At 34.4% G+C, this 24,966-nt stretch overlaps 1 protein-coding gene across 1 annotated transcript; it reads left to right on the top strand.

Annotated features, from left to right (window-relative positions):
• The first annotated feature begins 214 nt into the window (after positions 1-214).
• Positions 215-23,580, top strand: LOC127858151 (FAS-associated factor 2-like). The gene is made up of 12 exons (XM_052395112.1): positions 215-297; positions 8,182-8,250; positions 9,448-9,560; positions 10,078-10,193; positions 12,390-12,419; positions 12,894-12,994; positions 15,867-16,044; positions 16,833-16,931; positions 17,964-18,124; positions 19,506-19,595; positions 21,652-21,795; positions 22,751-23,580. The coding sequence occupies exons 1-12, from the start codon at positions 238-240 to the stop codon at positions 22,928-22,930; spliced, it is 1,341 nt and encodes a 446-aa protein (XP_052251072.1). The 5' UTR covers positions 215-237; the 3' UTR covers positions 22,931-23,580.
• Positions 23,581-24,966: the final 1,386 nt, after the last annotated feature.

Raw genomic sequence — 24,966 nt, 5'->3', positions numbered from 1 at the left:
CAGTCTTGTGTTTGAGCTTTTTCGGTTCTTAAAAGAAGCGCTCTCGATTGAACTTGACCCCTTGTATATTTCTGAAACATATCATATTTTGACAGGGATGAAAATAAAAACATATTGCAGACTTATTCTTATTTTTAGAAAGATGTTGTTTACTCAAATATTGTGGGTACGAAACTCGACGTACTCGAATCGAATTTTATGCAGCATTAGCTCCCTTGTCACTTCTTTAAAATCAAAATGGCTGACGAAGCAGAAGATTTGTCACCAGAACAAACGGAAAAGTTAATTCAGTTTCAGGTATTTAATAATTTGTCCTGGTAATTTTGTATTGCTGACCAGACTTATATTATACAGATCTCTGCATAATTTGTATACTTATGAGGTTCTTATACTATTTATAATATCGTTTTTGTTTTATTTTATCACTATGTCATGTCTATTTTTTGAAATGTGTCATTTCAGTTTAATCATTAATATTAAAATTGATGCGCATTTGACAGAAAAACCTATATGTTACTAAAATGTGTGCAATTATTGTTCGTTTTCAAATTACAGGAAAGTTGTATGAACTTGCACCTTAGCTAAAGAAACTTCAGCGTACAGTTTATTACGCTGAAGCTAACCCCGTATCGAAAGTCAACCAGAGTCGTAACATATTTATGTCACGCTATAAATCAAAGAAAGCTCATTTTCTTGGATACATTTCTACATATATTAGTGAATGAATATAAATTACTGCATCGAGGAATGTTTTAAGGTTCAGATGTTTCAAATGCATCTTACATTAGATGAAAATAACTCTCATCAGTCTGAAATTCACAATTTTGACGCCATTGTTGCTTTGTCACGTGACGAGTTTTCATTTGGATACTTTCGGATAAACCATGACATTTTATGCTGAAATTGTAAACATAACTTTCGTTTTCTGAAATCTATTATTTGTGATTAACAACTTACGTCTGGTGGATTATAAGACTGATTTCATTGTGAATCAGGTAGTTTTATATAATATTTACTTTGACTTTGTATTGACACTACAATTTGTTTACAAAATAAGCCAGAATAATTAAAATACCGGGAAATGTCATTCTGAATTTGAAAACACTTGACCACATGGTTTGTTACTAAAAATAGAAATAACGTCATATGACCGTGAAATCTCGGGAGATTCGCATTTCAAGAAAGTCTGTCACATCGCTGTTTTTCTCGATATGTATGAGCAGAATAGATACATTTTAAATGTTTAAGATAGTTTTTTGTGAAAGAATATATCAGTTAAATGTGAAAAATGTTAATCTTTCCAATCAAGTGGTTGATTTGGGCCAACAACTGCATTTAAAAGCTGTTTTGGACCGGTCTTTGTTAACTGTCAACTTTTCGGGAATTTCTGGTTGACTTTCCTAATGGGGTTGGTCCATAACTATAAAGTCGCGCCAGTCAAAAATCATAAAAAGCGACATTTAAAGTTATGGAAGCCAGAACTACTTGCACCTATGCATGTATCTATGCCTTTTCTGGTGTTCACTCAGTTGGGACGATTTTAATGCAATCAGTGCACAGGTGGAAGTAACGTACCCAGGATAGCATTTTTCATATATATATTTTTTTTAGGAGCCCAATATATTCAAATTAATATATAAAATCATGTTTAATGAGAAAATATTGACAAAGAGTCATGAAAAAAATCCCCACCCTCTGATATTGGAATCATAACAAGGTCATTAACCAGACTTTATTATAGACCTGTCTTCGCGGGCCACAAAAATGTCAAAAATAGCTTTAATCCAAAGCATCCCTTGATCCTACTATGGGCAATTGGACAACCTTTAAAAAAAAGTTAACTTCAAAAATATCTGTCCAGCCGTTAACTCACAGTCGGTCGAAAACCTAGCAATATTTCGAGTCCGTTTGTCAACACAAATAAATCTTCTACAGACTTTCAAACAATATTTTTAGCTCACCTGAGCGATAGCTCGAGGTGAGCTATTGTGATCACTCAGCGTCCGGCCGTCCGTCCGTAAACAATTTGTAAACATCTTCTTCTACTAAACCATTGAGCCAATTTCAACTAAATTTCATGTGGAGCATCCCTAGGTCATGGGACAAAAGAATTGTTTTAAAAAATTTGATCTCATAACCAAGATGGCCGCCATGACCATATATGGTAAATACCTTAAAAAATCTTCTTGTCAGAAACCGCTCATCAGATTTTCAAAAAATTTCACAGGGATGACCTTTGAGGGCTCCCCTGAAAAAGTTGTTCAAAGAAATTTGATTCGTCAAAAAACATGGCCGCAGGAGCTCGTTGAACTTTGCATGTTTATTCGTTTTTGCCTATTTTGTGAAAACTTTCAAAAATCTTCCACATTTTTTGTCCGATCCTTTCCAAATTTGCACAGTGTCTTTATATCAATGAGGACACGAACCCTACAAAAAATGAGCATTATTGGTCCATGAAGTACAGAATTACCTCCCCTTGAATTGAGAAAATGGTGTTTATGCAATAAAGTCCAAATTTTTCATCCAATTCTTTCCAAACTTGTAAGGATTTAGCATGGTTCAAACAAGGGAAACAACTACGGTTTATGCATGTTCTTTTTATTACAGATTTGCCTCCCTTTAATTCATTCAAAATCTCATTTTACAGCAGAGATTCCAAATCTGACCTGTAAATGAGCCCCATATTTACTGCTGGTGCTATGTTACCTTTTCCCATTTGATCATTCTTAAGTATTGGTCTTGTAATGCTGCTACTGCTACTGCTACTGCTACTACTACTACTACTACTACTACTACTACTACTACTACTACCTCTACTACTACTACTTCTACTACTACTACTACTACTACTACTACTTCTACTACTACTACCACTACTACTACTACTACTACTACTACTACTACTACTACTACTACTACTACTACTACTACTAGTACTACTACTACTAGTACTACTACCACCACCACCACCACCACCACCACCACCACGTCTACTATTACTACTTCTACTACTACTGCCACTACTACTACTACGTTTACCCACTACTACTACTACTATACTACTCCACTACTACTACTACTCACTACTTCTATACTACTACTTACTGACTTTTCGTACTACTACGTCTACTACGACTACTACCTACTACTACTACTACTACTACTAACTACTACTACTACTACTACTATACTACTACTACTACTCTACTACTACTACTACTACTACTACTACTACTACTACTACTACTACACCACCACCACCACCACCACCACCATTCACAGTGACAAAAAACGTATTCACACAATGGCTGCTACTACAACTTATAGCCCATATAGGGGGGCATGCATGTTTTACAAACAGCCCTTGTTTCTATGGGATTTTAACCACAACTGTTCATGTTTATCTCCGACACATATTTTTAGGTCACCTGTCATGAAGTGACACGGTGAGCTTATGTGATCGTGTGATGTCCGGCGTCCGTTGTGCGTGCCTGCGTGTGTCTGTGCGTCCGTCCGTCAACAATTTGTTTGTGTAGACAGTAGAGGTCACAGTTTGCATCCAATCTTGATGAAATTTGGTCAAAATGTTTATCTTCATGAAATCCGGTTTGGGATTGTATTTGGGTCATCTGGGGTCAAAAACAAGGTCACTAGGTCAAATAATAGAACAACCTTCTGTAGACAATAGAGGTCACAGTTTTCATCCAATCTTTATGAAATTTGGTCAGAATGTTTATCTTGATGAAATCTGGGTTGGGATTTTATTTGGGTCATCTGGGGTCAAAAACTAGGTCACTAGGTCAAATAATAGAAAAACCTTGTGTAGACATTAGAGATCACAGTTTTCATCCAACCTTTATGAAATTTGGTCAGAATTCTTGATGAAATCTGGGTGGGATTGTATTTGGGTCATCTGGGGTAAAAATCTAGTTCAAATAAATAGAAAAACCTTGTGTTGACAATAGAGGTCACAGTTTTCATCCAATATTTATGAACTGTGGTCAGAATGTTTATCTTGATGAAATCTGGATTGGGATTGTATTTGGGTCATCTAGAGTCAGGAACTAGGTCACTAGGTCAAATCATAGAAAAACATTGTGTAGACAATAGAGGTCATAGTTTTCATCTGATCTTAATGAGTCAGGTGAGCGATTCAGGGCCATCATGGCCCTCTTGTTTAATTTTTGCCCCTTAATCGATAGCTCCCGTCCTATTCCTTTGAAACAACAAAGCGTGTCAAATAATGCATGCATATGCAACCACACACCCCTAAAAACTTATTCCAATACAATCAGAATGATAAGTAATTTCCATTTATTCACATTTATTAAAACATCGTTGTTGTTGTTGATTGGATATTTATGTGCCTGGCTCTGTCAGTGTAATTCACTGCTAAGCCGGGTTCAAGAGCGATGGCTTCTTTCGTTTTCAAGTAAATCAAATTTAGAGTTAAAACAGTTGTTGCAAAGAAAATATAACATTTTGGAATTAGTTTTAAGGGGTAAGTGGTTGCATATGCATGCATTATTTTAGAGTCATAAAACCTGAAACGAAGATCTACAACTCTGATAAAACTCAGCATGAATTAGGCCTTTATTGTCATTTGACATGTTATTAGAAGGTGACGCATGGTATCTTATCTTAATAACAGCATCTACACACGTGGAGATATATGGTGTCACAGACATACCAATTAACACTTTTAATCCACTATTGGGTCATCATCTCCCACTGAAGGAATGCTTTCCTTCCTCAATCGCAGATGGTGTTTCTTTTACCATTAATTAAATTGACAATCCGTAATTACCAAAGAAAAACATCACTGCGTTCGTGTTTGAATATTTTATTTTAAATCTTAACTGTATTGTGAACATTTAAGAAAGAAATTCGTTGAGGAATGCACCAAACATTACGGGGACTATTTAAGTTTACGTATGACTACATATTGAGCATTTTATGGTAAATTTAGATTGTATTAAGAAATTAAGTAAAGCAAGTAAACAAATAAGTAAATAGTTAGAACAAGACAAACACAGGTTGTTCTGGCTACTGACTTTGATTCTAACATTAGAATGGTATTTAAAAATCCCCCCAAAAAAATTCCGGCTACTTAGAGATTTTTGTTTGAAAGCAATTTTTAAATAAAATATAATAATATAAAACAACAAAGTTTCAGACTAAATCATATACTTTTTAATAAGAAAAGTTTGCCACTAAATGAAATCTTACAGAGTTTCGCTTATAAATATTTCCGGACCAGTTTTAGTTAAAATCACAAATTTTATTTCGGCTAGAGCTTTTACATTACCTTAAACAATTATACTTAAATAAGAAGTATTATTAAAGAACTAATAAATCTTTAGAAAAACACAGATTATGTACTATTCAATAAAAAAGGCTGTCTCGGTATTGAATCATATAATTTTCTTAATGAGTATCTGGAACTATGTACCGTTACTTTTTTTTATAAAGACATAATAATGTTTTAATCAAAGGCAGATATCTGATTTTCAAAGAAATTGTATATCACGATCATAAATCTTTAAAAATTTCGCTAATTAACATCTCCAGAATTATTAACTTTAAAATTCACTAAGCAGGCTGTCAAGCGGTCATACTTTTTCCTACTTTTTCCTACTATTTCCTACTTTTTCATCAGGATCCTACTTTTTCCTTTTTTTTTACCAAATCTTCCTACTATTCCTACTTTTTCATTTTAAATTGAGAATATTTTTTTTAAAGAGTTTATTTAGTAAACTTGCAGGATGAATGAATCAATGGCATGACTGTATCCCTGGTAATGTGCATTCATCTCGATGAGACCTGACAATTAACCCATGCTGACTGTCTTCTAGCACCTCTTCAGGAAGCATAAATATTTATTTCTTATGTAACTTTTGAAAATATTGACATTTTTTTTAAGTAACAATAGTGCCTTGTTTACTTCCTTAGCATTTGTACACTGCAGACTTCACATACCTTACACAGTTCCCAGTGATGCAAGAGCTGAGGGCACCCATTGTTTATTCCAGTTTTATTTTGTCTCTATTGACAACAATTTGACCAAACCTTATGCATATTTACATGATACTGCTGTTTGGAATGTAGAGATATAGAGATACCATGTATTGTATGAGTGGTTATGAAATATGGAATTTATTACACAAGTTATTGGAAAAAGATAAAACTGATACTTTGCTGAGTTTTCATCATTTACAAATATAATGTAATAAATTCTGTATTACATGACAACAGATATGATGTTCTATTGATATCATAGGTACATCATGTTTAGTAATTAAAGATAAATGCACAGAGCCTAAATGTCCCGATACATTTTTATGCTCCCGGTAGGGTGGCATATAGCAGTTTTGTTTTTTTTCTTTTTCATAAAATTTCATATAGCAGTTGTACTGTCAGTCCGTTTGTCTGTCTGTCTGTCTGTCTGTCTGTCTGTGTGTCTGTCCGAAAAACTTTAATATGGGCCATAACTTTTGCAATATTGAAGATAGCAACTTGATATTTGGCATGCATGTGTATATCATGGAGCTGAACATTGTGAGTGGTGAAAGGTGAAGGTCATCCTTCAAGGTCAAAAGTAAAAAAGTACAATCCAAGGGAAGTAATAAGCTTTAAAAGGGAGATATTTTCTAAACCTGCCAAATGATATATTGAAATTTTATTTCAAAGCGGCGCAATAGTGGGCATTGTGTTTCTGACAAACACAATTCTTGTCTAATGATGCCATAGCTAGTGAGGTAACTTCAAGGTGTTACAGCGTAGTATTAAAATTATTTAACGGCATTATTACACTCCGGCGAAGTAATCAATAATGTAAAAACCATTATTTGAAACTGGAATAAACAATGTAGTGCAACTGTTTCATTGCCCAATCAATGATGTCATAAAAGATGTCAGGTGATAAGGTCCTATCTCCAGTTGCATAATCTGCTCTGCAATGACCAGTCATTTTGAATGTAACTTAAGTTATTATAACTGCACCCTATTGTCAATTTAAAGGTTTCACAATGTAGCTGTAGCAGAGCATTGACACTGCTTTATATACTAGTATTAATCTTGTACAACAAGTTGGTGTATCACTAAATAAATTTGGTCTTCTGCTTAAGGATATAACATGCACAATATATTACCATTTTTATATCCATACACAGAAGACCTCAAACCACTTAATTATTTGATGAGACACCAAAATGAACAGCATCTTATTATACTTCTTTATCAGGGTAGCTTTGCTTGAAACTTAATTATCATAGATACACTAAGTGCTAAAATGCCTAGTGGGAAAACAAAGTTTAACCCTTCATGGATGGAGAAGTTGGACAACAGTGGAAAAACACTTGGATCATGGTGCAAGAGAGATACCAGCAATGAGTTTGCAAGATATTTTACTGTCTAAATGAAGTCCATCTTGTTGTAATTCTGGTGCTAATCAACTGATAAGTCATGCAAATGGATAAAAACACAAGGAAAACATGAAATACATGCATGATTATTGACAAAAGCGTGGAAGTGCCCCAAAGCCAAGCAGCTCTCAGGGTGGTGGGGATAAATCTATCTGTATGCAAGTACAACCATCACACAAGGAACAGATACAAAAGGCTGAAATCTTCTGGGCCCTTAAGGTAGCTTCAAGTGGGTATCCATACAGAACATGTGATGGCACTCCTGCTCTGTTTCAAGCTATGTTTCCTGGACCTGTGTCTAAAAAATTAGTATTATGTATTCCTACTTATGAGGGAAAAGTTCCTACTTTTTCCTACTTTTTTCCTACTTTTCTTGCAAAAGTAGTTCCTATTTTTTCCTACTTTTTGAAAAAAGGTCACTTGACAGCCTGACTAAGTTTACTTCAGACTTTACATGTATATGCGGAAATAACCTTTATAATTATCTTCGAATAATGCGATTCAATAAAGAAATCATTGTGTTTTAAGCAAAAGGCATAACTGAAAGGGTTTCTTTAAAAAAAATACAGCAAATTCGGCCTTAAACATTACATGAAAAATTTGACAGATAAGTTCTACATGTCACCCATGTAGAACGCTGTTATTTGTCAAATTCTTCAGTACCAAGATGGCGGCGGGGTCACGTGATAGCCAATATGGCGGCGGTCAATTTATCGATTCTGGGATTGTCTATAACTGTAAATGGTATTTTTTGTAGGATCTCACGGGTATAGATGACATAACCAGGTGTCGCACCACTTTAGAGAGACACAACTGGGACATTGAGGTTTGAATAGTCATCAACTGAAGTAGATATTTGAATTACTTAAAAAAATGATTGTACTGTTAAAGTAATGTTCTTGGTTAAAAAACACAAATACCTCAAGTCATATGATTATCATATGATCCCAGTGATTTTTAAGCTCGACTGTTTTTGGAGAAAACCCGAGGTATTGTAATAGCCAGCTCGTCATGTCTTTCCGGTGTCCGCGTCGTGATAAAATCTTAACATTTTGCTAACCTTTTGAAAATTGGTTCTAAAATGAATATGCTTCCACCTACAACATTGAAACTTCATATGTAGCTGCACCTTGATGAGTTCTACACGCCACACACATTTTTGGGTCACTAGGTCAAAGGTCAAGGTCACTGTGACCTCTAAAAAAAAAAATGAAAAAAAATCTGAAAAGCTTTCAATTATTCAAAACTGCAACCGCAGCCGAACGTTGGCACCAGTTATCTCTTGTTCTTGTTTCCCAAAATTACAGCCTCTAACCGGGTGTTTCCCAATTGGAAAAAGTAACATTTTTTCCCCAAAAAGATGCAAAACTTTTCCAATAAACTTAATTATTGGTTTTATTGAGTTTATAATACAGGGATATAGTTCTTTAACAATTATAACATAAATTTTAAAATGCAGTTTAATATTCACTTGCAAACAATTGGAATGCTGTTACATTATATTTATAATCATATTTATAATGTTTCATTTTCCCAATTGCATGGTTTATCTGGCTTTTGTTCCCAATCCAAAAGGCACAGGCTGTGAAATATGAAGCCAGAAAAAAATCACTGGATCCCAAAGTAAAACAGAAATCAGAATCATGATATTGCTGGTCTGTCACATGACATCACATTGGTAGTCTTCACAAACTGTGTTCCATGTTTTCTTGATAGTTTATAAGTTCCTATTTGTTAATTTGTACATGTAGTATACCTTATATATGTCAAGTGTCAAATACTGTCAGTGTTTTTTTCCATCATTGTGGGAATGAGGCCAGGTCCCTTTCGATTGGGAAAATTTGCGGCATTTTGACTAAAATTGGGAAATAAGTGATGTTATTTTGCTCAAAAATGCTTCATAATTGAGAATACAAATGTTTTCAGTATTATATTTACGATGGTTGAACTTACATAGATTAAAAAAAAGCTAAAAAAACAACACTGATTAGTAAATTGTCAATCAGGCGTTTCACAATGGCAGGTAGCCGTGCAGGACACCTTCAACGAGCAGGAAGGCAACCCCAACGTGTATGATGAGCCCCCTCCACAAGAGCCCAGGGCTCCATCCATGAACCTGGAACCCACAGATCAACGGTATTGAATGAGCCTAGCACTGTGAATAGGGGAGTTAATGCATGTGTGCATGTGCAGTCCGCACAAGCTAATCAGGGACAACAATTTCTGCTTTTATAATATTTTTTGTTCAAATAGAGTGCTGAAGATACGATTTTGTGCTGGTTAAAAGTTGTAGGTGAAAAGTCATACCAGTTTGTGACACCTAAGTATTTTGCTATGTCAAGTAAATCCAAAAAATTTCTGTGTATTACTTGTAACTAAGGTTTAAACCTTTCCCACTCAGAAGCCATGTGCAAAGAGCATAAAACCAGAACAGCATGCGAGAAACTCACAGTCTCTTCAGGTTTTATGCTGTATACTTCTCATCAGTATCTAAGGGTTGGAAACGAGGCCTTTGAATCTAGTAAGAAAGGTCTTGAATTAAATCTAACTTTCTAAGAGACTACAAATGCTTCAAAATACGTATCTAAGTGGTAAAGAGTTAAGGCATAGCCATTTCATTTGAAATCACATGGAGGATATTTGTTTGTTTCAGGGTGTTTACAGTGCAACCCCGAAGTCCACAGGGCATCGTGCAATGGAGTTACTACATCCTCACCTTTCCTTTCAGATTTTTATATTCTACCCTCCTAGACATTTTTAGATTTGCTGGTAAGTACTTAAAAAAATTCCTGAGTCAAGCTTAAACTGGTGTGTTTCTTAAGAGAAATTACGTCATACAGGAAACGTCATAAATTGCGTAATCCATTGAATGAAAATAAAAGTACGTAAAGCTGGCTTGGTAATAAATTTAGTTCATGAACAAAATACAATGATATGTTATGAAACAATAACACGAGGCAGAGCTTTGCTTGACGTCTATAATTGGCTCTGGCCGAAAAATGGCCCTCAGACTTAATCAAGCTACAATAAACAAGTTTGAACGTACATATAGTACAACCATTTTATTGTTTATTTGATGTAATTTTTAGTTAATCAATATTATAACAAATTTGAACCTCAAATCAGCAAAAGAATAAAAATAATAGTAATAAATAAACGTAGCTCACAATTTGGATAATTTTAATATCAATTTCAACGGAAACAGTACGGTAGTTTAGATTGATAACACTACTTAAGCTTTAACAGGAGTCACCCAAAAACTAAATTCATTACAAACTACACACTTACCTTAAAGACAACTTTAATCCAATCCTTATATCAATAAAGTAACAACATATGCACTTCCATTTTCTGTTTTTCCATTGTTTTATCGATTTTTTTTTAACCACACAATTTTTTTGATAACTTTTTTATCGAATGGTTACCATTCTGACCCAAAACACAATTTACAAAGTCGTAATCCTGTAGGAGCAAGTTTTTTTTTACTATGCCCCCGAATTGAATGATCGGGGTATATTGTTTTTGGCCTGTCTGTCAGTCTGTCTGGCTGTCATTCTGTCCCAAAACTTTAACCTTGGTCATAACTTTTGCAATATTAAATCTAGCAACTTGATAATTGGCATGCATGTGTATCTCATGGAGCTGCACATTTTATGTGGTACAAAAGGTCATAGTCATCCTTCAAGGTCAAATATATGTAGGGGGCATTGTGTTTTCACAAACAAAGCTCTTGTTCCAATAGAAGTTAAAAATTATGCATGACAAACACACAAACGGAAATATGGTTTGGATTTGTTTGATGCTTTAAACAAATATAATACTGTTAAGTTAAATAAAACATTGCGTGCACCTGTTCGTTGTTAAAATCCAGTGAAACTTACTTAAACTGGTATGTATAGTCTCAGATTTATCAATTGAATGAAAAATAAATATACAGAAAGCTGGTTTGGAGACAAATTTCAGTGGAGGGGAAAAAATGATGATATGTAAAATAAGCGATAACACATGGAATAGCTTTGCCAAACTTCTAAAAATAACACACATTGAAATAGTGATATGCATACTAAAATCACTGCAAGAACTATGGTTACCATCATCAAATGCACAGAAAGAATCGGTTTTCAAATAAATTTAATCACCCCACTCATTCCATCCCGCAAAACACTTCAGGTGATGCAATTCTGGTAAGTTATTTCATTTTTTTCATTAGAACAAAATTGTGCTTGCTATGATTACAGAAATAATTGAAAATTACAATATGGATCCTGTCATAATGAACCCATTTATGCCTAGTGGACTCTCCCATCCTTCTAAATTGGATCAATTTATTTCCAAAATTAGGGATGTCTAGTATATTTATTTCTATATTAAGAATATTTCGTACAGAAATTCCTTGAAGCAAACAGCACAGACCCTGATGAGACGCCGCAACATGCGGTGTCTCATCAGGGTCTACGCTGTGTGCCAAGGCCTTTTTTCTAGACACTAGGCATAATTGGGTTTAAAAGGTACTTAATCTTGTCTAATGAAACTTAAGGAGATCCTGCACTTTATCCCCAAACATTTCCCCAGAAGGGACTGCTGTATGTCTGTAATGTTGTATGAGAGTTTGTTGTTAAGAAGATTAGTACATGAATTGTATGATATATATGGATATAGATGTATGGATATAGATTTATGGTCTATATTTTAAAACTTATTTTTCTATAGACATGGAACTGTATGTTTGTTGTTAAATAACCAGTACAATAACCACAGAGTTGTCTAATTTTCTAAGCAATGCATAGTGAAATGGTCTTCTGACTATATAAAAATGCATTTTAGAATGGAAACAAATAATTGCATTTAATATCCATAATCATGCAATCCCTTTTTATGCAAATAAAGTAATTTGAGGCTATATAAACTATCTGCAGAAGTAACTGTTGGAAAGTATTTTATAATCTTTTTCTGTCTTAATTACAGTTCAGTTTTTACGAGTGGATCCACGAAGAAGTAAGTTCTCTTGTTTTACTTAGTGCTAGTTTAATTTATTCCTCAAAAATGGTCAGCTGAAAATAATTTCGGCTAATCAGGGACAACACGCTTGGCTTTTGTGGAATTTTAAAAGGAACTCTGTTCTGAACTAAATCCAGTTTAGGGAAACATGTTTCCCCTGGTTTACCTGTGCCAACTCAGTTTTGAGCGTTATTTGTTACAGTGTATGTTACAAAAGCATTAGGCAATGTAATTGTTAATACTTATATTTTTAGGTAAAGCATAAAAACTACTTCTAGTCTTATTAATAAATTAAAATTTTAAAAGCATATTACAGTTCTTATTTCAGTTTGAGCTCTATTTACCAGTGGTATTACAGTTCTTAAACGCTTGCTAGCAAAGTGGGCCTTCTATTAATATTGTAAAGATATTTTCCCTTAAATATGAGAATGTGTATGTATATGACATTGATGGTATATGACACTGTTGCAGATGTGACAGACCCAGTTGGAGATGTTACTCGGTTTATCAGCTTATACAATGATAAATATGGTGCTAGACACCCAGTATTCTATCAAGGATCTTATAGTCAGGTAAGGGCTTATATTATGGTTTGTGCTCTGTGTGTCCGTCAGTCCATTAGTCTCTTGAGTCTGTCACACTTTTCTGGATCCTGCAATAACTTTAAAAGTTCTCACTATTTTTTTATGAAACTTGAAACATGGATAGATGGCAATAAGGATATTATGCACGTCATTTCATTTTGTTCCTACGTCAAAAATTCTGGTTGCTATGGCAACAAATAAAAACAATTTATTTCTGACAATGGTGGAGCAGTTAGGGACATATATTGATTGGCAATAGTCTTGTTTATCATGTTTTTACATGAACATTGACTCAATATTGGTTTGACTTGATAAATCTATAAATGAGGTAGCTAAGTTTTAGTTGAAGCAAATCCTATTCTACGATGCAAGCTTTATGCAATTTTTTCACTTTTTACCGCTTTTAACTATCTGCACACTTTGATTGAAATGTTACTAGAAAACTAACTGTGAAGTCAACTATATTTTTGTTGTTTGCATACTATTACATTCAAGTTAATACAGAACTAAGTATTCAAAGAGAGAATCTAACAAACATGCAGGTACAAAATATTTCTTCAGGGGTGATGCTGCAGTTTTGCTGATTTTTTCCATCTAATAGATTTTGTGCAAAATTTATATTTAAGTTAAATATACAAATACTATATGAAAAATGAAATAAAAACATAGGGTCACCGGCCTTGTTTTGATTTTTATTTACCATTATATACTTTTTCAAAAAATTGAAAAATCTCAAAATGCGTAAAAATAATTAATAACCTATACAATTGGCAACATGTAGATATTATATAAGCAAAGATACATCATTTACCATTTAATTAAACCACACACTACCAATAAAATGGAGTACACAAGTTAAATTTTAAGAAATTTATTTTTTATATTTTTTTTATCACCCCCAAAAAACGTCATTTTTTACTATAGTTACCACATAAATGGAATTAAAAATTGTTCTGTCTAATAGAATTCTGCGAAACTGCTCAAATATGTTTATCTACGTATTGTCATCATAAAACACAAATAAAAAAAGGGAGTCACCACACTTTTAACAGAGATTTTTTGTTTTAACTATCCATACCATCAACGTCAAATTTCATAAAATTCAGCAATTAGGCAAAACTCAAGTAATGGTACATAGATTGTTAGAAATATGCATAAACATTAGAAATTGTTTACAATCTAAACTGGGATAACAACAGCTAACCAAAAGACTTTAATAAAAGACACTATTTGATCACAAACATAATACCATACAGTATCAAACTCGACCTTAATTATTAATAACTTACATGTACTGGTACTTGTTCACAGATTGTGGCATGTTTTGAAGTTTGTGATTAAATGCTCTAAATTGATAAATGTAAACAACAAGACTAAAGAGCTCCAGTATAAAACAAGAATGGAATTAAAAAAAAGGAAAAAAAATGTACTAAAAAAAGTTGACCCTACCTGGATCGAACCAATGACAATTATATTATGAACCAACTCGGTCATTTCTGATGTTTGTGATAACAAAAATATTGAGTTGTTATAATAGCATCATCGGTGTTGCTATAAATATATCCTCTGATAAATAAGTTGCCGCAACACCCCTTAACTACTGGTATTTTGACTAAATTTCAAGAACTCTGTCATTTCACTCCTGATTTTCAAAATCGATTAAAATCCCTAAGATAACATATTTACATAAATTCAAAGCACGACTCATCAGAATTTTCTCATATTAGTAATTAGAACAATTTCGACTGTGTGTTAATTTAAGAGGGATCCCTGCTTCAATAATGAGTTCACTGGAGATAACATTCATGAAGTAGTTTTTAGCAACCTCTTCACCTGATTTCATTAAATAAACACCCAATAATTGATGAACACAACGATTCTTTGTGGGGATACTTTATTTGAGTCAACCTGCAAAGAAGTGGTTTATTCATAAAAAAATAAACTTTGTATTGTAGAATCTGATTGAATTTGATAAAATTGATGTACAAGTATAGAATTATTAACACTTGTTTGATTTGAGGCAAATACTCCAGACACAAATAAGGTACATGTTTACTTAACCCGTGCATGTCAAAGAAACACTAGACATTTTGTATTGTCATTGCATTTATTTCCAACACATTCAATGTTCTAGTTTTTAGCTGGGCCACATACATGTAATTTTACAAAAAAATTAAGCTAACTACTCATCCAAATGTCTGTGTCTATGTTATGCTCATGTTAAAGCCAATGTGCAACAGTCTCTTGTAGAAACACATTAGCAGGAGTACGTCCTTCTTGAAAATGCAGGTAAACCCTTTCTCACTCGGAGGCAAAGTGAAAATGGCTATGTGCAAACAGCATAAAACCAGAACAGCCTGCGAGTAGCTCAAAGGATGTTCAGGTCTAATGCTGTTTGCTGCTCATCAGTATCTATGGGTTGGAAATGAAGCGTTTAAAACTTAGATCTAGTAAGAAAGGTCTTTAATTTAATTGAACTTTCTAAGGGACTACAAATGCATCAAAGTTCGTCTCTGAGTGGTAAAGGGTTAAGCTCTCTCAGACCAAATCTGGAGGCCTTCACAAATTTAAGGTTGGCAATAAAATCAAGCAAATTTGTGTAGTCTATAAAAGGGACAGGGTAGCTCATGACAAGACTGCTCAAATTAGAGGCATGTGTCATTAGACCCATTTCCGCATTATGTGGCTTTAATTTGTTCTCTTGACAGTATTGACAGACCAATGGTAGGCAACCGTGTTCACAATCTCCATCTATATCCCTGCAGTTGTGGCGTAGTAAATTGTCTGATTAAATGTAATAAACATGTCAATGTTTATGATGGTTCTTTATCGGTCTCAAATTTCTGTTCCATCATTTCAGGCATTAAATGATGCCAAGCAGGAGCTGAAGTTTTTACTTGTGTACCTCCACGGAAAGGACCATCAAGATTCCGATGGTTTCTGCAGAAATACACTTGGAAATGAAGACTTCATACGCTTTGTAGATACCAGCATGCTGTTCTGGGCATGCGATACAAACAGTCCAGAGGGCTATAGAGGTATTTACTTGGCGCTGTCTTGGTCATCCTTACAATATATAAAACAAGAAATAAATTTATCCTAATTTAAATATGTATTTTTTTATAATAATTTTCAATAATCGTACAAAGGCTCACTAAGCTCTGATAAAGGTTTGTCATAATATCAAACATAAAAAGTGTTGGGATGTTTTCTGGAATCTGACACTATGGATGGCTGTATAAAAGTATAGTAGTAATACTGTAGTAGTATAGTATACTCTTACAATTTTCAATGTGCATCATTCAAACATTCACGGTTCCTTTTGCTGCTTTTCAACTTGGTCCTATTTTATTCTGAGATGAAGGAGATGTTGACTATAAAATGTCATGGCTGTATTCACCAATTTATTTTTAGCCTTAAGAGATAAGAATAAATAACAATTTTGAAACTGCTGTTTTTAAATCCTTCTATGTAAAAACAAACGTGGTATTACATCATTATTTATTTACATCTTTTTGTTAATTGCATAGTCATAGGTAGGACATTTCGATACACTGGTTAATTTTTTTCATTTTAAGTGTATTCTTATGTCTAGAAAATAATTTTGGTGAGAACTATTACAGATATTTGTTTTAACAGTGATGCATCCTTAAATGAATAACATTTTAGTACACTGCATGTTTAAGTTATGAATGCAGTCAGTTCCTGTTCTTAATTTTCTGCAAGACATGCATGTACTTCACAGGTTCTTAGCTAAAATAAAATTATTGTAATATGACAAAACATAGTACAAGCTACCCTACCTTTCATCTCATCTGTCTTTCAGTGAGTCAAGCATTACGAGAGAACCGATATCCATTTTTAGCATTGATAGTTCTGCGTCAGAGCAGAATGACAGTAGTTGCCAGAATAGAGGGGCCAATTGGTGAGTACCATGTTATTGTTTAAACTTAAGCTTTAAAAATTGGTTTTTGTCAATAAAAGAAGTGTGTTTACAAAGATCCAGACTGGCAGTGCGTTATTGTGAAAACATGTATTATTTTCATACCAATAAAGCTTTGTTTTTGACCAAATTATTTCTTGAAAGCATGTACAGGTGATTTTAAAGTATCCATTCCTTGCAGTTTTATTTCTTTAGATGTCCACATGTTGTTTATAATTTCTACATTCCACCTTTCATTACGTTGTTATTTTCTGCAGTCATCTTCAATGTTTTAATGCTCTAAAACTATTAGCTTTTTTAGTCTGAGAAGATTTACAACTAAAAAGATATACTTCTATAACATGGACTGAAACCACAATACTAACAGATACATACAATTAAGTCACCATGAAAACAAAAGGTTAAATTTCTAGAGAACTGTATACTCACTTCATGGAATTTCTTGACACAATCTGCAAAAGGTTTAGACATGGTCTTACTGGTATTATGTTGTCAGAACATATTGGATATTTGTTGAATTTTGCTGAAATCAGGCTTTTGTTGTCTAAGCAAAACCTGCATATTTTATTAACTAGTAAGACATGACTTATTGTTTTGTCAGAACCCACCTATAATCTATTTTCTAAACTTGTTAGAAATTTGTTATTTTCTTGTCATAACCAGCATATTTGACAAAGTTGTAAGATGTGTCTTATTCGCTTGTCAGAACCCGTATATTTGATTAACTTGATTGAAATTTGTTATTCTATGGTCAAAACCTGTATATTTGATTAACTTGTTATAAATGTCTTATTCTCTTGTCAGAACCCTTATATTTGATTAATTTGTTAGAAGTTTGTCATTTTCTTGTCAGAACCCCTATATTTGATCAACTTGTTAGAAGTGTCTTATTCCTTTGTCAGAACAGGAGTATTTAATGAACCTGTTAAAAAATGCGTTTTTCTTGACTTATCCTTAAGATTTAACTGACTGTATGCCATTGTGATATAAAGTCTTATTCTCGTTGATTGACAGAACCTGGAGATTTGATAAACCGGTTAGAGGTTCTCATGTCTGACAACGAGTCGTCGCTGGTAGCAGCCCGCGCAGACAGAGAGGAACGCAACTTCAATCAGTCACTACGGCAACAGCAGGACGAGGCTTACCTGGAGTCACTGAGGGTCGATCAAGAGAAGGTAACTCTTGTCTCTTGTTGTGTTTCTTGTGCATTTATAATAGTTATTGTGAAATATTTTATGCCCCCTTGTAGGATGGCATATAGCAGTCTGACATTGTGCCGGCCTGTCCATCTGGCCTGCATTCCATTTTCTGAATAATTTTTCCTTTATTCTTTGAGATATTTACATTATTTATGGTATGTGGGAGCGAAGTTCTCCAAAATTTCGCAAACAATTAAATCGAAACTTGAAACATTTCGTAAACATGAAGAGTAGATGTTCAAGACAAGATAAAACATTCCTGACTATGAAAATGGCGGACAAAGCGTTTCATGGCTATAAGTTTGGGACAAAGCTCTAACTTAAATCACTTTTATTCTTGGGAAACTTTTGTGGACTTTTCGGAAATGGAAGAATTTCGTTTTTGCATTTTAAGTGCTTTTGTATGTTTGAGTTAAAGTTCCAGAGTTAGAGCATTATTTTGAATGCTGGTATGTGATTTGTTGGTAACCGAGTTCCCCAATGCTGGTATGTGATTTGTTGGTAGCCGAGTTCCCCATAAGAAGCAAAGTGAAAATGGCTTTTGCAACCAGCATTAAACCAGAAGAGCCTGCGAGAAATTTGCAATCTGTTCAGGTTTAATGCTGTTTGCTGCTCATCAGTATTGTATCTAAGGGTTGGAAATGAAGCCTTTAAAACTTTAATCTAGTACGAAAGGTTTTTTAATTAAATGTAACTTTCTAATGGACGAAAGATGCGTCAAAATACGTATCTTTAGTGGTAAAGGGTTAAATCTATGCAACATATCAGGTTTACCATCTTAGATAGTCTGTTCAGTCCACAAAGTCTGTTCTGGGATGGTATGGAAATTTAAGCAACCTGCTGTATAGACTAATCTTACCTGGCTCAAGGATATCTATCATTATGAACCCTTAAGCCCTTGGAAACTACAATATGTGGTGGGCTGAAAGAATTACGAGAAAACTCCTTACGTCATTTAAACAAAAAGTAAAAAAAAAAGTACAAAAAAACAAGTGTTGGTTTGTCAAGGCAAACTATTGTTATCAGTTAAGATCACTGTTTCAAGAACAACACTACTCACATGAATAAATTGCTTTCTTTAAGACTTATTTGATATAAGCATCGCACTGTGAAATGGGGTTTCATGAATTTGTGTAAAGTGTAATCCCAAATAAGCCTGTGATTAGGGACAATTCTTTCCAACTAAACTGTATTTTTGTCAAGGTGAGTCTTCCTTCAAACAAAAAATACAATGAAAGGGGAAAGTGCCATCCCTGATTAGCCTGTGCAGACTGCGAAACTTGACTCGCATGCATTAAACACCTTATTTTCTCAGAGCATTGCTCACATAGTTGTTTATGTTTTGTGTCATGTCTAGGAGAGGAAGAAGAGGGAGGAGAAGGAACAGGAACTGAGGGAGCTGGAGAGGCTGAAGCGAATGAAAGAGGAACACCAGAACATGCTACAGGTATTGCAGGGGTACACTCCATTACTTGAGATGGTACCAGAACATGCTACAGGTATTGCAGGGGTACACTCCATTACTTGAGATGGTACCAGAACATGCTACAGGTATTGCAGGGGTACACTCCATTACTTGAGATGGTACCAGAACATGCTACAGGTATTGCAGGGGTACACACCATTACTTGAGATGGTACCAGAACATGCTACAGGTATTGCAGGGGTACACTCAATTACCTGAGATGGTACCAGAACATGCTACAGGTATTGTAGGGGTACACTCAATTACTTGAGATGGTACCAGAACATGCTTCAGGTATTGCATGGGTACACTCCATTACTTGAGATGGTACTAGAACATGCTGAAGGTTTTGCATGGGTACACTCTATTACTTGAGATGGTACTAGAACATGCTGAAGGTTTTGCAGGGGTACAATCCACTACTTGAGATGGTACCAGAACATGCTACAGGTATTGCAGGGGTACACTCAATTACTTGAGCTGGTACCATAAGATGCTACATGTATTCCAGGGTACACTCAATTACTTGAGATGGTACCAGAACATGCAACAGGTATTGCAGGGGTACACTCAATTACTGTAGATGGTACCAGATTATGCTACAGGTTTTGCAGGGGTACACCCCATTACTTGAGATGGTACCAGAACATGCTACATGTATTGCAGGGGTACACTGAATTACTTGAGATGTACCAGAACATGCTACATTTAATGCAGTGGTACACTCAATTACTTGAGATGTACCAGAACATGCTACATGTATTGCAGGGGAACACCCCATTACTTTAGATGTACCAGAACATGCTACATGTATTGCAGGGGTACACTCAATTACTTGAGATGGTATCAGAACATGCTACAGGTATTGCAGGGGTACCCTCAATTACCTGAGATGGTACCAGTACATGCTACAGGTATTGCAGGGGTTACACCCCATTACTTGAGCCTGTATTTATATATTGTTCTGTAATTCTTAGTGTACGTAGCTTACCAGAACATGCTCTTGGTAATGATATTTATCCAACTGGGAAGGGGTATTTAAGAATAATGAAAGAAGAGCATCAGAACTTCTCCAGGTATGGTTGTATACTCAACTAAGAAGGGGTATGTAAGAGTAGCTATGTTAGTCAGTGGGTTTGTTGGTTGGTTTGGTCTCCAGTATGGATGTGCACTCAACAGGTTAAGGGTACATGTTTATTGGATTCACTATGTATTTTGCAAGGTATGGTAAAAATTAAATAATATTATTGTAAATATTGTTAAATATGATTCTTCAGCCGCAAATTGACTTACAATATATGCTCAACCATCAGAGGTCGGAGACAACAATGCAGATTTGTTATTGTGTTTATTTAAAATGACTGTCAACTGGCTGCTTTAGTTAAATAGTTTAACATATTTAGTTATTCTGGCAAAAACAGTGTACATCAATCATGCACAATACAATCATTTTAAGGAAATGATTGAAACAAAAGAATAATTCTTATATAGTTTCACTCCTTGCAGTAGTATTTATGCAATAAATGGATGTCCTTTTAGACATATTAACGGAAATAGCAGTGGAGTGCAATTTATTATCCCGTGCCTAAGGCGGAAGTATATAGAATTGGCGTTTTTTGTCGGGCATTTCGGTCAAAAAATTTTGAAATTGACTGGGGATATCAATTCAACAAATTTGATTGTTTACATTTGGAATTCAGGGATTCACTAAGTTAACCCTTTACCACTAAGAAACTTATTTTGATGCATTTGTAGTCCCGTAAATAGTTAAATTTAATTAAAAACCGTTCTTACTAAATTCAAGTTGAAAGGCTTCATTTCCAAACTGATCTGCAGCAAACAGAAGAAAACTGGGAGAGACTGCGAGTTACTTGCGGGCTGTTCTGGTTTTATGTTATGTGCACATCGCCATTTTTACTTTGTTTCTGAGTGGAAAAGGTTTAAACATAAATATCTGGTATCCTCGCAATGCCATGTTTCTGGATTTAAGTAAGATTTTTCACCGAATGGGGAATCTAATATTATGTTTTGTTTCCAGGAGAGAGAGAACCGTAAGGATGAGTTGCGGCAAGAGATTCCAGCAGAGCCAGATGACTCTGACCCAGATGCCATACGGGTCGTCTTGAAGTTACCTCACGGGACACGCATTGAACGACGTTTCAGGAAAACTGAGTCCCTTAAAGTAAGTTTTGCTTTTTCCAGAAACTTTTATGTATAAAGTTAAGTTTTCATTTTTTTTATGAACTGAAACTGCCTTGTTGGATACTTATTCAAGGCGCTTCAGGTAAGATGACCTACTTCAAGTAAGTCCCTGTTTTTCAAGAAACGTTGTGACTGCTCTTCGGTTGTGTTTTCATTTCTGTAATCACTGAAAATCTCATGGGCAATGAAAAGAATGATACTTAAAGAAAACTGTCAAAGATAGTTTCTAAAAAATGATGTTAAAAGCTCTTTCAATGTTAGGCTTTGGTTTGGTTTGACTTTTCACTTATTAACATGGACAGACATTGACAGATTGACCATACCTATTGAAGCCTTTTCCTTTGATAAATTGACATCATTTTTGTTTAAATAACTTTATTAAAATGGCTAATCAAAGACTATTAGAAAATGAGAACACTCCAATGCCTGTCATGTTATTATGGAGAACACTCCAATGCCTGTCATGTTATTATGGAGAACACTCCAATGCCTGTCATGTTATTATGGAGAACACTCAAATGCCTGTCATGTTATTATGGTGGTTGGAAGTAGTGCTGGAACTCTCTTTGGGTCTTCACATATTGCAGCCTGATCCATGGACAGATCTCATAAACATCCTTAATATGTACAAACAGAGATGACTATATCTGCATATTAATATATCTGTCTTGATCTGTGAACATTAGCCAAAATGCATGTGCGTAAAGTGTCATCCCAGATAAGCCTGTGCAGGCAGCACAGGCTAATCAGGTCCACACTGTCCCCTTTAATGGTATTTTTAGTTTAAAGGGTTACCGAAAATCTAGTTAAAGCGGAAAGTGTTGTCCCTGATTAGCCTGTGCTAATCTGGGACGACACTTTACGCACATGCATTATGCCCAGTTTTCTCAGAACACGACTCATATATTTATTCACACTCTGTATTCTCTTTGCAGTACCTGTATTACTTCACGTTCTGCCACGAGGACTGTCCAGATGACTTTCACATAGTAACAAACTTCCCCAGGAAAACCTTGCCATGTGAGCCAACTAGCGAGAATCCTGAACCTATCAGTTTTGAGAAATTTGGACTTGGAAAAAACGAAATGCTTTTTGTACAGGATAATGAAGCTTAGGTGATTTAATCATAAATAAATTATAGACTATTCAAACGTGAGGTCATTGAAAACGTATGTTGTTAGAAACAGTGAACTTCCTTGAGAGGGGCATTTTTGCAGAAATTCAACTATGAAGCATTTGTCTATCATGACTTTGCTAAAGGTTTTGAAGAATTGGTGGGAATTATGTTTCTGCTTTATGTCTCCTGTTTTGCTGAATGGATCTACCCCATGGGGATTTTGTCTTTTAATCCGGAGAATTGTGTTCAGGCTGCAGCCAGTTTTATGTAAGAAATACATTTTTCATGTGTTAAAGTTATCTGTTTGTGTTTCACTTTTCAAAATTGTATGTAAAAAGGAAGGATTTGTAAACTTTTAAACGCACATACAAGAAGCTGCTATGAAAATGTACCATAAATATTTTATTTTAAGATTGATATAACTCAAAAACTATTACCAAATGACATTTGAGACTTTCTTTAAATAAAAGAAATACCCACCTGTACAATGTATTTTATTTTCAGTTGTTACATTTTATTGCCTTGTTTCCAATGAACGAAAACTGTTAAGACAGGCATGAACATTGCATATAGAAATTATGTTTTTGTGGTACATATTTTAGTGAGTTGTCCTATTATCATGTATTTTGATAATAAATATTAAACATTTGTACACCAAGTTGAAAAAAATATTAATTTTTTTTTTTTTACCATTTTGGGAATGGGGCCAGGTCTCTTTGGATTGGGAAATATTTTACTAAAATAGGGACATTTACCGGTATGTTGTTGATTCTATTCTTGCAAAAACTTTAAAATTGATGATTTAAGTGAATTTAATATTATATTAAAGCTTCAATTTATAGAGCTAGATTTGGAGATAATTCACATGTTTAGAAATTTAAAAAATATTTTTGGAAACTTTTTATGGGGAATTTATAGGTCCCATTTGGGGAAAATATTTTTCCACTGGGAATGGTTCTCCCTACCGGACCCGAATTTGAACGAAAACAACACTGAACTCGTTATGACAGAAACGCACACTTGAAAAATGACATACACATGCCTAGGAAGTCTTTGTTTAAATAATTGAGATACATTGTATTTCATACTGTACATACTGTACATGTGTTATAATCAGCCACCAAAGTGAATAATCTAGCATATGATGGTCAGAAGTACAACTGTTCATTGAAAAGCATAGTACTTGTGATAATTACCAAACTAAGAAATAAACTCCTGGTGTTTTACTGTACTATATTTTCAAAAATATAAATCAATAAATTAAATAACCTTTTTAAAAGTGTGTATGAAATGGATGCTTGAAACGGTTGTTACAGACAGACAGACAGCCTAGAAGCAAGCCCATATGGGTCCCATATAAGTCTCTTGCGGGTTGACATATGGGCTCCATCTGATCTTCTGATATTGGTTCTATCGCAGGAACGGCAACACTTTATGGGTCAAATTTTTTTAATGATATTATTTGAGTACGACATTTGAGTACAACTTTTTAACAATTTGAATTAATTAATACATGCGTGATGATTGAATTTGAAAATGGATTAAGTGCAAAACGGGTTGCTTTAAAAATGTCAAATTGCCTAATGCCATAGGACACTCAAACCCATTTTGCAATAAAATATGTTTAATGCAAAACGGGTTGTACACGTAACAATACAATCTCAATTGGACGTCGATCAAACAATAGTGTGCCATTTAATAGTGCAAAATACAAGTATAACAATTTATATAAGTTTGAATTTCACGGAAGAAAAACAGGACTCACTTTTAGCTAGGGATGGGAAAAAGTCCTGAATTCAAATTCAAATATTCGTTTTTAGCTCAACTTTTCGAAGAAAAATAAGAGCTATACTACTGGCGTCGGCGTTGGCGTTATTTTTTTTTTAAAGTCAAATAACTTTTACACTATCAAAGATAATTAACTTAAAGTTGAAACACTTCTTTATGGCAACAAGACAAGTGTGTAGCTTAAGGTGCATGACTCTGTCAGCATTATTTTTAGTTTTATGCCCCTTTTTATACTTAGAAAATTGA

This window comes from Dreissena polymorpha, chromosome 14 (genome assembly GCF_020536995.1).
Source record: "Dreissena polymorpha isolate Duluth1 chromosome 14, UMN_Dpol_1.0, whole genome shotgun sequence".
Classification (NCBI taxonomy): Eukaryota; Metazoa; Mollusca; class Bivalvia; order Myida; family Dreissenidae; genus Dreissena; species Dreissena polymorpha.
This window is presented reverse-complemented; position numbering and strand designations above follow the sequence as displayed.

Bases quoted from the DNA above. Each gene is read 5' to 3' on its own strand.
- LOC127858151 (XM_052395112.1), top strand. From the start codon at position 238: ATGGCTGACGAAGCAGAAGATTTGTCACCAGAACAAACGGAAAAGTTA. The intron at 12,995-15,866 runs GTAAGGGCTTAT...CCATCATTTCAG, and splicing joins ATCAAGGATCTTATAGTCAG to GCATTAAATGATGCCAAGCA. The intron at 18,125-19,505 runs GTAACTCTTGTC...TGTCATGTCTAG, and splicing joins TGAGGGTCGATCAAGAGAAG to GAGAGGAAGAAGAGGGAGGA.